Source organism: Podarcis filfolensis (assembly GCF_964270895.1).
Source record: "Podarcis filfolensis genome assembly, chromosome: 4".
Taxonomy (NCBI): Eukaryota; Metazoa; Chordata; class Lepidosauria; order Squamata; family Lacertidae; genus Podarcis; species Podarcis filfolensis.
Window position 1 is genome coordinate 85281771 of NC_139607.1, and position 12012 is coordinate 85293782.

General features: G+C 47.2%; 1 protein-coding gene across 1 annotated transcript in view; it reads left to right on the plus strand.

Moving 5' to 3' along the window:
• Positions 1 to 1928: 1928 nt before the first annotated feature.
• The window catches only part of TRPC6 (transient receptor potential cation channel subfamily C member 6), a 70210-nt gene continuing 60126 nt past the window's right edge, over positions 1929 to 12012 (plus strand). The window contains exon 1 of the mRNA XM_083609673.1: positions 1929 to 3198. Within this exon, the coding sequence (XP_083465799.1) occupies positions 3053 to 3198 (146 nt within the window). The 5' untranslated portion in view covers positions 1929 to 3052. The remainder of the gene's footprint in view (positions 3199 to 12012) is intronic.

A 12012-nucleotide genomic window follows, 5' to 3' on the forward strand; every position in this document is an offset into this window, starting at 1 on the left:
AGCACTCAGGGCTGATTTCCTTCAGAATGGATCGGTTTGATCTTCCTGCAGTCCATGGGACTCTCAAGAGTCTCCTCCAACACCATAATTCAAAAGCATCAATTCTTCGGCAATCAGCCTTCTTTATGGTCCAGCTCTGACTTTTCCCTTTCCCCCAATGTTATGTTACAGCAGTGAGTTAAAGTTAGTGTGGTAGATGTGTGATTTGAGTTTCTTTGCTTTGTTTTCTTCCTCCTAGCTTTTCGCACCCTGAAGCTCTCCTCCCCCTACCCTTTAACTCTGCACTCAGCAGAGCTGTGTTGCTTCCAATAACCATTCAGCCAGAACCTTCTTGTGCCTTGCCTTGCCTGCTTCCCACAGGCATCTGGCTGGCTGCTATGGGAGCTGGATACTGGATTGGGCCACTGGCCTGATCCAGCAGGCTCTTCTGTGGCCCTTATGCGAAATTGGTGAATTAGATATTTGTCCAGAATAGACAACCAGATGCCTAATTGCAAGGCATGCACCATGCCAAGTATGAAGACGGATGCATCTGTGTCAGATAAACACAATTTCCAGTCAGCCGCCTATCATGGGGCTGAAATGCATTTTGGTAATGCAAGCCATCCATTTTATTTACATGAAAGTCATCCTGTAACAAGCCCTTGTTATCCTTTATGCCTCTTCCCTCCTGCTTAAAAAAAAGAAAGAAAAAAAGACTACAGGCCATTGTGGATTATTATTATATTTTTTTAAAAAAAGAAATAATAAAAATAAAAGATGAGTAGAACATATTTATCAAATGTATTTCCTGAAAAGACAGATTAATGGCCAGCTATTGTGCCAAAGTGAAAAAGAGATGGATGGCACACTTATAAAGTGTGTCAAAACTTTCCTAAGCGCTGTGCAGATATTAAAAGGATAAGGCAGTCTCTGCCACAGGCTCATTATCTAACAATCGTGATACTGGATTTTTTTTAAAAAGCAATGAGAGGGTAAGAGGAAGGCAAACACTGGAGCAGCTGCACCTTCTTTGGCTGAGGGTATCATAGAATCATTGGGACGCGGGTGGCACTGTGGTCTGAACCACTGAGCCTAGGGCTTGCTGATCAGAAGGTCGGAGGTTCGAATCCCCATGACGGGGTGAGTTCCTGTTGTTCGGTCCCAGCTCCTGCCCACCTAGCTGTTCAAAAGCACACTAGTGCAAGTAGATAAATAGGTACCGCTCCAGCGGGAAGGTAACTGGCGTTTCCTTGCACTGCTCTGGTTCGCCAGAAGCAGCTTAGTCATGCTGGCCACATGACCCGGAAGCTGCCTGTGGACGAGCACCGGCTCCCTCGGCCCATAGAGCGAGATGAGTGCCGCAACCCCAGAGTTTTCCGTGTACCTTTACTTTTACCTATTATAAAATCATAGTGTTGGAACTTGGAAGGAACCTTAAGGATCATCTAGTCCCGTGGTTTCCAACATGGGGCACCCACCCTACAGGGAGGCAATTTGATTTTTAAGGGGGGCAATTCGAGAATGAGTTATTAACAGTGAATGACATTTAGGCTTCCTCCATGTGAGTAGTTCATTTTTTGAATAATAAGAATTATATTGGGGGTGGGGGGGAAGCCACCAGGATTTTAGAGATGCTTAGGTGGGGCATGGCAAAAAAAAATAAAATAAAAAGGTTGGGAACCACTGATCTAGCCCTGTAGCACAGGAATCTCTTTGCCCAACGTGTGGCGTGAACCAAGGACCCCGAGATTAATAGCCTCCTGCTCTACCGACGGAGCTACACCTTGCCACGATGTTTGGCGATGGAGAGAGGTGGCGAGTCTAAACCAGAAGCGGGACTATCCTAGCTCTTGGGCCGCCTCGATGCCTTTGCATAGGATCGCACGCAGGAGGAGGAGAAGACCCTCCGGAAGGCAGCTTGTAAACAGGATGCTTCCTTATGATGCGCTACTACAGGGGTGGCCAACTCCCAAGTGATTGCGATCTACTCACAGAGTTAAAAACTGGCAGTGATCTACCCCCTTTTGGGGGGGGTTCAGGTCAAAGTTCTTGAGCTTTTTTTAAGGAACGAAAGCCGTTTTGGGGGTTTCAGGTTAAAGAGTTGTTGGGCTCTTTTTCAGGGAGGAGGAAAGCTCCGTTTTATGTGGGTGCAGGGAGAAAATGTTGAGCTTTTTTTTAGGCGAGCCAAAGTTGTTGAGCTTCTATGGGGGGAGCCGGTGATCTACCAGTGATCTACCACAGACGTCCTGTGATCTAGCGGTAGATCACGATCTACCTGTTGGACGTGCCTGCGCTACCACAAAGGGGAAAGCAAGGGAACGTCGACGGCTCCGAGGGGGCGGGCGGAACCGAGGGGTGTGGCCTCCGAGGTGCGCCTCGCATCTCAGCCGAGCGCGCCAGAACTTTTCCTCCTGCGCCATGTGATTTCCCCTCTCTCTCTCTCTCCTCCACCCCTTTCCCCCTTCTTTCTTCCTCGGCAGCGGGAGCCGCGCAAACTTTTAAAGCCCCCTCCTTTTTTTGGCAAAGGCTGCGGGCCGTGACGACTTTCGGAGGGGTGGCGGCGGCGGCGGCGGATCTCGCTGGTTGACATAGTAACTCCTCTCTCTGCTCGCCTCAGTCGGTGTCTGAGGGGCTGCTCGCTTGCTGCCGCCGCCGCCGCCACCGCTACCTTCATGGACTGCAGCGAGCGACCCCGGCAGCAAAGCGAAGGCGAAGGGCTGCTCGGGGCTTCGCTGCCTCCGCTGGAGCTCCGGCGACCCCGGCTCCTCCTTCGCCATGGGGACACCGCGCTGCCCGTAGCTGCGAGCGGCGGGCGCGCCAAGCAGGCGACTCTCCTCCTCGGCGGCGGGAACCCCGGGGTCACTTTTTCTCCTTATTTCTGAAGGAAAAGCAGCAGCCCCGAGTGCGAGGAGCGCCCCGCTCTCCCCCCCCCCTTTGTGTGTGTGTCAGGTTTTATTTTTTTGGGGGGGGCGGGTCATCCTTTAAATAATAATTCGAGAAGGAAACGAGGGGCTTTCTCAGGGACGACGACCCCAACCAAGAGCCGGGGTGAAGAAGCAGCAGCAGCGCCATGAGCCAAATTGGCCAGCCGCCCTTCGGGCCGAGCTGCTCCCCGGCGGCGAGCGGGGCGCGGAGGAACGACAGCCGCGACTACCTGCTGATGGACTCGGAGGCGTGTGAGGAGAACTGCACGGCGCCCTACGCTTACTACCCCGCGTGAGTGGCTTTTTCCCGCTAAAGCGAGGGGGTGGGCGCCGCTTTTTGGAGAGGGGTGGAAAGTCAGGCGCGTCTCTTTCCCTCACGACGACGACGACGGTGTGGGAATGGGGCAGAGAGAAGCCAGCTGCTCTCTCTCTCTCTCATTTTCGAAACACAAGAGTTCAAAGGGGGTCGTGTGAAACAGTAGCGGGGCTGCTATGAGGTCGGGCTGACTCGCTTCCCGGATCCAGAGAGCTTACTTCAGGGAGCTCCTCTTGGCGCGCGGAGCTTTTCCCCTCACGGAGCTGCACCTGTGGCTTCCAGCCTCCCCCGCTGGGAAAGGGGAAAAGCGCGGGAAGATGTGGGAGGGAGATAAGGGCGATCCTTATCTAGGGAGCCTTTCCGCCGTGGGGTTTGAAGGAAGCCTAGGAGCCAACTTCTAGGGGGCGAGGCCCCCTTCGTCCCCCACAATAAAATATCTGAGGCCCCCCCCAAAGTTGATGACTATTGCCATTCGAATGGTGTTCCATGTCATGTGACCATGCAGGGCGGGGCTTACCTGGGGCGCCCCCGCCCTCAATATTTTATTCAAATCGGCACCCGTGGAGGGAAGATAGGGAATAGGTGGCTGGCGCTAGTGGTTTCTCTAGTGCAATGGAGTCTGTGTGTTTTTCTCTTCCAGAGAGGCATCCCCATGGGTGCAGCCAGGATTTTTGTTGGGGGTGGGTGCAGAATCTCAGATTTGTATTGATGTTGATTGATTGGGGGGGCAGCCCCTCTTTCCATCACAGGGTGGTGTGTGAGATTGAGGGTGGCGTTAGCTACAGCTAAGAATTAAAGATGTGGGCAGCTCACTGCCCAGCTCTCTAGGCGTGGGAACTGAGGGAATGATGGGCTGTAGAAGGTAGCCGATGCCATGCCCAAAGGGCAGAGGCAGCCAACCTGTTGTCCACTAGCAGAGGAGAATTCGGGGCACCCCGTGCATAGGAATGGAGGCCCCTGTGGGCTGGATGTGGCACGGGAAGGGCTCCTGCCTGCCTGGCACTCCAGAACTGTTAGCTGCTGGCTGCTTCCCAGCCCGGTTGAATGAACAGGCAAAGGGAAAACCTACACCAACACACTTATGTAGTGCCTGTTTACAAGCTTAGGAAGCTGCCTTATCCCAGTGGCGTAGCGTGGGTTGTCAGCACCCGGGGCAAGGCAAGTAATTTGCGCCCCCTAACCCGTGGATTTGCGCCCCCTAACCCGTGGATTTGCGCCCCCTAACCCATGGATTTGCCCTAACCCCAGATGTTGCGCCCGGTGCGGCCCGCCCCCCCTGCACCCCCCACGCTACGCCACTGCCTTATCCTGCATCCGATCATGGGTTCCACCTGGCTCAGTATTGCCTACACTGGCTGGCAGCAGTTGTCTGGGATTTCAGGCCGGGGGTTTCCTCTGCCCTGCGCAGAGATGATGGGGAGCTTTCCCATGCAAAGCATGCGCCCTCCCGCTGAGCCACAGCTCTTCTTCAACACTTTAAGATTTGAGGTTCTGAGCGCTGCTGCAGCTTCCATCGAGGTTGGCAACCATTTGAGCATGCACCTTCCTGCCCAAGTTTAGGGATGTGTGTCTGCGGGGAGTATTTTGGCGAGGGCTGTAAGTGAGCAGCGTATTTGTGTGGGAAGTGGAATGTGAGGAAGAGAATGTATGTAAACTGTATGTTGAAGGAGGGAGGTGACACACAGGGATGCAGGTGCTTTCTCTCTTGTGATGAGGAAGCCTGTAGGGTCCTCTAGGTGTTGGCAGGCTCCAACTCCCACCAGGCTCTGCCAGCATGTGCCATGGTCAGGGAGGGTGAGATTTCTGGTTCAGAAGCATCTGGAGAGCTGCGGGTTCCCCCATCCCTGCTCTTAACAAGGCAGGGTGCATAGAGAAAGCAATAGTTCTTGCACAGGATTGGCCGTGAGCTTTTTGTTACAGTTACAGGTGTGTTTGGAAGAGGGGGAATAAGGTGAATGTGGGGAACTCCTATACTATGGCAGGATGTTTGTCAGGGGCTGCTGTCAGAGGGATTGTGTAGCTACTCTAGAGATCCTACAGTGCAGTTCCATTACGGTGGTACTTCGGGTTACAGACACTTCAGGTTACAGATGCTCCAGGTTACAGACTCCGCTAACCCAGAAGTAGTACCTCAGGTTAAGAACTTTGCTTCAGGATGAGAACAGAAATTGTGCGGTGGCAGCGGGAGACCCCATTAGCTAAACTGGTACCTTAGATTAAGAACAGTTTCAGGTTAAGAACAGACCTCCAGAACGAATTAAGTTCTTAACCCGAGGTACCACTGTACTAGCGTTAAACATCCTGAGGTCCTTTGTAGGCTAGAAAAGATTCCAGTGGAATGAAATGAATAACAGTTTCCTTCTAACTAGGGCAGTTACAAATAAGGGAGGGTGTGTGGGGGTGGGACAGATTTTTCTCTCTCCTCGTGCATTTTCACATGGAGCGAGACTCCTAATGTCCACAAATGATTGCGAGTACAAACTAAGGGAACAGGATGCAAAGATGTGAGTTGATCTACCTGCTGCATGCTGGAGGAAGGCTGCAAGGCACCAGGAGTGTGTGATTGGGTTGCTGTCTGCCAGCAGTATGAAGAATTAATGGCTCACAGAGGGGTGGTGAGAGAAGAGACCATTGCTGCTTCATGGTGACCTGGGGGAAGCCTGCACTCTGGCCAAGGGAAGCTGGAAGAGAGATCTCTCAGCTGGCATTGTGGTCACCCAGATGCCTCTCTGAAACCTCAAACTATCTGCTTCCCCTCCTCCCACCCCATTATGTCTGCTGGTAATGATGCAGAGACCTCTTTCCCCCCAGGTTGACACTCAGTGGTTTCTTCCAAAGGGGAAAAAAACGTGGGGGGGGGGGGGGACACCACCAGGAAGGTGGAAAAGAAAGGGAGGGTGCCCAGAAGTACCTTTATTGAGAACTCTGTATTTTCAGTTACAGTGGTACCTCGGGTTAAGAACTTAATTCGTTCCGGAGGTCCGTTCTTAACCTGAAACTGTTCTTAACCTGAAGCACCACTTTAGCTAATGGGGCCTCGATTTCTGTTCTCATCCTGAAGCAAAGTTCTTAACCTGAGGTACTATTTCTGGGTTAGCAGAGTCTGTAACGTGAAGCGTATGTAACCTGAAGCGTATGTAACCCGAGGTACCACTGTACTGTATTCTTGAGAGGCACTTTTAGGCACTGCCAACCTGAGTCTTTGGCCTCCCACTCTACTGCAGCACACATACTTGAAAAAGATTTGAAGAACTGACAAATTCTCTCCAGATGCAGTGAGTAATCCTATCTCCTGCCTACAGCCCAGTGCAGGAAGTGGAGAGGAAAAAGGAAATGATAGATGCAAAAGGAAAATAAAGAGGCATCTCTTTTCAAGTGTCAGAACTAGGAGTTGCTGTGTAACGCTAGTCCGTCTTGGACTCGACATATGTGTAGGAAGGCCTTGTGTGTGTGTGTGTGTAAATGGAGCAGAAATGTGTATTTTGGGGGGAATGGGGGTGGGGAAGAGAAGGGAACCAAAACCATCTGTCAGGTAAGTGAATTATGCTTCAGGGAATGTTAATAAGGGTCTGCTGAGAAGGAGAGATGAGCGCTCTCTGGCATGGAATATCTGTGAAGGTCCTTGCCAGAGAGTTCTCATTTCAGCAGACCATTATTAACATCCCCTGAAGCATAATCCAGTTATGCGACAGATGTTTTTGCTCCCTTCCCCTTCCAACCAACATGTCAACTCTTTCCCCCCATAGGAGTAGGGGGTAACATCAGGAGTCCATGCCACACATGAATGGGTCACAACCAGTTGTGCATGCCTTGTGAATATAAGGGAAACTTGGCCACGAACCACTACCATCTGCAACAGTAATTTTATTTTGCTAATCTACATGGCATATTCCCTCACCCTAGTGTGATGATTTTAGTTGGCTATCCATCCTAACAACACTCTAGTTATAGCAAGACACACACACTGGTATTTCCAAACAGAATAATCTCCGCATAGGTTAAAGACTGCTGACATCAAGCTGTTGCAGACTGCAGCTCAATATGCAAAATTCCTTGGAAATGTTGACACTTAGTTTGGGATTTAGGTCACATCTTCTCGCAAATTTTTGTGTGAAATAAACTGAGCACAGCACCTCACTTTTCCACGCCTCCTGAGCTGCCAAACCTGGTACATTCTGGGTTAGCCAGGAAAATCAGATTTCATCAATTTTGCCTCTGGATGAGTAAATCTGAAAGCACCTTTCAGTGTAGCCAAATTAGAAATAAATTAATGAAGCTATCTTAAATGGTGCATTTGTGTTTGGTTACCTATTTTTTTTAAAAAATCCAGAATATATACATTCAAAATAATGCATAGAAATGTATACAGATGTTTAAAGGAATAGAGTTTCTGAGAAATTACATGAACTTTACATGCTGTGCTTCCTGTTTTTCTGTTTCTTGATTTGATGGTGACAACTTTAACTTGTTAATGCGTTTGAGAGGTACAGTCATTCCCCTGTACAGAATAAGAACTGATTACACTATGTAACATGACAAGAATCTGAAACATTCAGTGATGGCTGTAAGAGGCATAGTTTCTTCCTCGCTAATGCTTTCCCTTTGTATCTTAACTACTTAACATGAGTCATTTTGCTATCCACCTCCTCTGATTTATACCACTTAAACTTGCCAAAACCAATTAACACAGCCTGGCACAGAATAGGACTGTTGGTAGGAGGCAGCAGTAATAGGAAAGGATTAAGATTAAGGAGTTCAGTGGCTATAAGTCTACATATTATTATCACTATTATTCGTTTTATTTCTATACTATATATTTTTAAGGGGAGAGAACAGGTTGCAGCCTACATAAAAAAAAATCAATAAAACATTTCTGAATAAAGTCAAGTGTGAAGTATACATTCAAAACAACATAGGTAACAGGAAACTAAAATATTATCTTGAAGATTTCAAAATAAATCTTTGCAAAGGAGGTCAAGTACAGAATACACATGGCTAACTTTTTTTTTAACTTCAGCATTTCAAAAGAAAACATGGCTAAAGGAAGTCAAATACAAAATGCACATTTAAAACAGCATAATTAGCAAGAGGATGAAATATTATAAACACTGAACGTATCTGCTGCTGCCGCTGCCAGTCCTGCCAATGGGGGTTCATGGCGGCTGTGGAAGCTCAGGCTCAGTGACCTGGGTCTTCACTATAAGACAGCCAAGATGGTCATACATACATACAGTACATAGCATAAAAGAAACTTGATGAATATGAAAACAAACTCTTAACAAAAAAATTGGTGTGACTAACAATAAAAGACACCAACAATAAAAACAGAATCATAGATTTTCTTCTTCTTTGGCAATCACTCGTAGCCGAGTAAGATTGTCTTCCACAAACACGGTTTTAACAATGAGTCTGTAAGTGACTGTGGAGGCCAATTCTGGATCCACACATCCTTCCACAGTGGGGACATAGGTTTCCGGGCGGGAGTTGATCACAGTGTGGATTTGCCAAGCATGCCTTCCTCCTAGCATGTTTCTCCCTTGCTTCCTGAGTTCGAGTGTCTTCAAAGCCCATGACACCTTTGGTAAAGGCTGTTCTCCAACTGGAGCACTCGCAGGCCAGTGTTTCCCGGTTGTCAGTGTTTATACTACATTTTTTTAGATTTGCCTTGAGACAGTCTTTAAACCTCTTTTGTTGACCACCAGCATTACGCTTTCCATTTTTAAGTTCGGAATAGAGTAGTTGCTTTGGAAGACGATCATCAGGCATCTGCACAACATGACCAGTCCAACGAAGTTGATGTTGAAGAATCATTGCTTCAACACTGGTGATCTTTGCTTCTTCTGGTACATTGGCATTAGTTCACCTGCCTTCCCAAGTGATGTGTAAAATTTTTCAGAGACACCGTTGATGGAATCTTTCGAGGAGTTGGAGATGGCGTTTATAAGTGGTCCATGTTTCACAAGCATATAGTAAGGTTGGTAGTACAATAGCTTTGTAAACTAGCATTTTGGTTTCCCTGCAAATGTCCCAGTCCTCAAAAACTCTACACTTCAATCGGGAGAAAGCCGCATTCGCAGAGCTCAGGCGATGTTTGATTTTGGCATCAGTGTTGGCCCTTGTGGAACGATAACTGCCTAGGTAGGAGAAGTGATCGACATTTTCCAATGTTACACCATTGAGTTTGATTTGTGGTGCAGTAGAGGGGTTATTTTGTACTTGTTGGTGCAGCACTTTGGTTTTTTGGATATTGAGTGATAGGCCAAGCTTTTCGTAAGCTTCTGCAAAGATATTTAGGATGGTTTGGAGGTCATCCTCTGAGCGTGCACACACTACGTTTTCATCAGCATACTGAAGCTCTATGACGGGAGTTACGGTAACCTTACTCTTTGCTTTCAGCCTGCTCAGACTGAAGAGCTTTCCATCTGTTCGATATATGATTTCTACTCCAGTGAGGAGTTTCCCTTTGACAAAGTGTAGGATCATGGCAATGAAAATAATGAATAGAGTTGGGGCAATAACACAACCCTGTTTAACACCTGATCCCACTGTGAATGGTTCACTTTGAGAGCCATTGTTATCTGCGATTGTTGCATCATATTATCATGGAGGAGCCGAATGATGTCTACAAATTTATCTGGACAGCCAATTTTCAGAAGGACAGTCCCCAGGGCATTACGATTTACAGTGTCAAAAGCCTTAGTCAGGTCAATAAACGCCATATACAGGGATTGGTTTTGCTCTCTGCATTTTTCTTGAAGCTGCTGAGTGGTGAAAATCATGTCCACTGTCCCCCTAGAAGGCAGAAAAGCATTTTGGGATTCAGGAAGGGTCACCTCGGATATTGTTAAGAGACGATTTGCTAAGATCACGGCGATCTTTAGCATGGACAATAACATAGTCTAAGAGGTGACATGAGCTTGACCAATCTGCGGGAGGCAGTGGAAGACAGGAGTGCCTGGCATGCTCCGGTCCATGGGGTCACGAAGAGTTGGACATGACTAAACGACTAAACAACAACAAAAGGTGACAGTGGTTTGACCAAGGATGCCTTCATGAAGTTTTAAATTTATTTTCCTGTCGAAAGAGTGTGTTGGTAATAACAAGGTTGTGTGCTGCGTATATCGTCAAAAGTAAGATTCTGTTCTGGTTGCTGTTGCCAACTCCTTCTCTCCGAATAGTCCCAGGCCACAGATCGAAATCTTGCCCGACTCTTGCATTAAAATCACCCTGGAGGATAATTTTATCTTCCTTAGGCGTCTCAGATAGGACGGCATCCAGCTGAGAGTAAAATTTTTCTTTAATGTCTTCATTGGCATCCAGTGTTGGTGCATAAGCGCTTATAATAGTAGCCTGTTGGTTTTTGGTGAGCTTTATTGTTGGAAGGGACCACAAGAGTTTTCTAGACTAACCCCCTGCAATGCAGGAATTTTTTGCCCAATGTGGGGCTCAAACCCACGACCCTGATATTATTGCAGAGGGTGGTATATAAATCTAATAAATAAAATAAAATAGGCACAGGTAGATGATTTTGCAGGAATAAAAAAGGGTTGGGGGGTTTTTTTGCACTTACTGGAAACAATAAGGTGTACGCACTTGTCTATCAGACTTATGTCCCACAGTTTGGGAATTGTAGGCAACTGCTGTGAAATAAATGGCCTTCAGTAGCCAATAAATTAATTCACTGCAAGGATGTGACTTGAACTCAACAAAATCAACTCTCGGGCCACAAAATCACTGTGATTTGCAACACACCCTCTTAGATTGTAAAACTGAGCAAAAGTTGACGGAACACATTTTTTACCAGAGTCTCTAGGTGCGCGCCATTGATCATTGTCTATTGCTAACAGGAGGTTGCTGTGTGCTTGCTTAGAGAAAGCCTGAGTCAAAATGACCTGCCTCACTTCATATCCTTTCTTTTTTTTCCTAATCGAGGAGAACATCCTTCAAGAGGGAAGAGATCCATTCATCCTAGGGCCTGGTTCTCAGAGCCAATATACCTTTAACGTGTAGTGAAATCATTATGCCTGTTTTGAAATAATAATAGTAATAATAATAATATGTTATTTTCAGAGTGAGATGAAAATAAATTTAGGTTTGACCCAAATGCTCATCATTTCTCAGACGCAGAATCTTAACGACTTCTCACCAAAGTTGTAGGAATAATAAAAGTTTGTGGGTGTCGAATGATTAGCACTTTAAATGTGTAAAGCAACCAAGTTAATCAGAAGTAAAAGATTACTGGGTCATTCCTCCACCCCAATTTATCACATGACATACAAATGTACATTTTCTCTCTTCTGCAGACTTCCTACATAACCATATGTTTCCACATAAATTCTTTATAGTTTTCTTATTAAGTCTAAAATAACTGCTTATAAGTTTGTGCACATGTCTCAGGCAGAGTTGTGGTTGGGCTCCAGCTCCAGTCACCCCAGACTCCCTGGCCATACTGAAAAGTTGCCTCATTCCTTACAGACCACATGTGGCCCTCAAGATGTTTTTTAGCGGCCCTCAGCAACATCTGAGGCCCTGCCCCCAGCTCTCACTCTGCTGGGGAAGCGAGGCACTGGACTTTGGGAAGGAATGTATGAGGACTCTGACAGGGTCCTAGAGTTCTCTTTCCTTCTTCCCAAAGCCTAGTTAGCACATTCCCAGCTTTGGGGAAAAGGTTGGAGGGTTTGAGGACCTTGCCAGAGTCTTGCATCTCCTTCCCAAAGCCCAGCTCCTCGCTTAGATGGATATTGACTACCAAATGACCCTAAAATAATATTACTTAAGCATAGAACATAT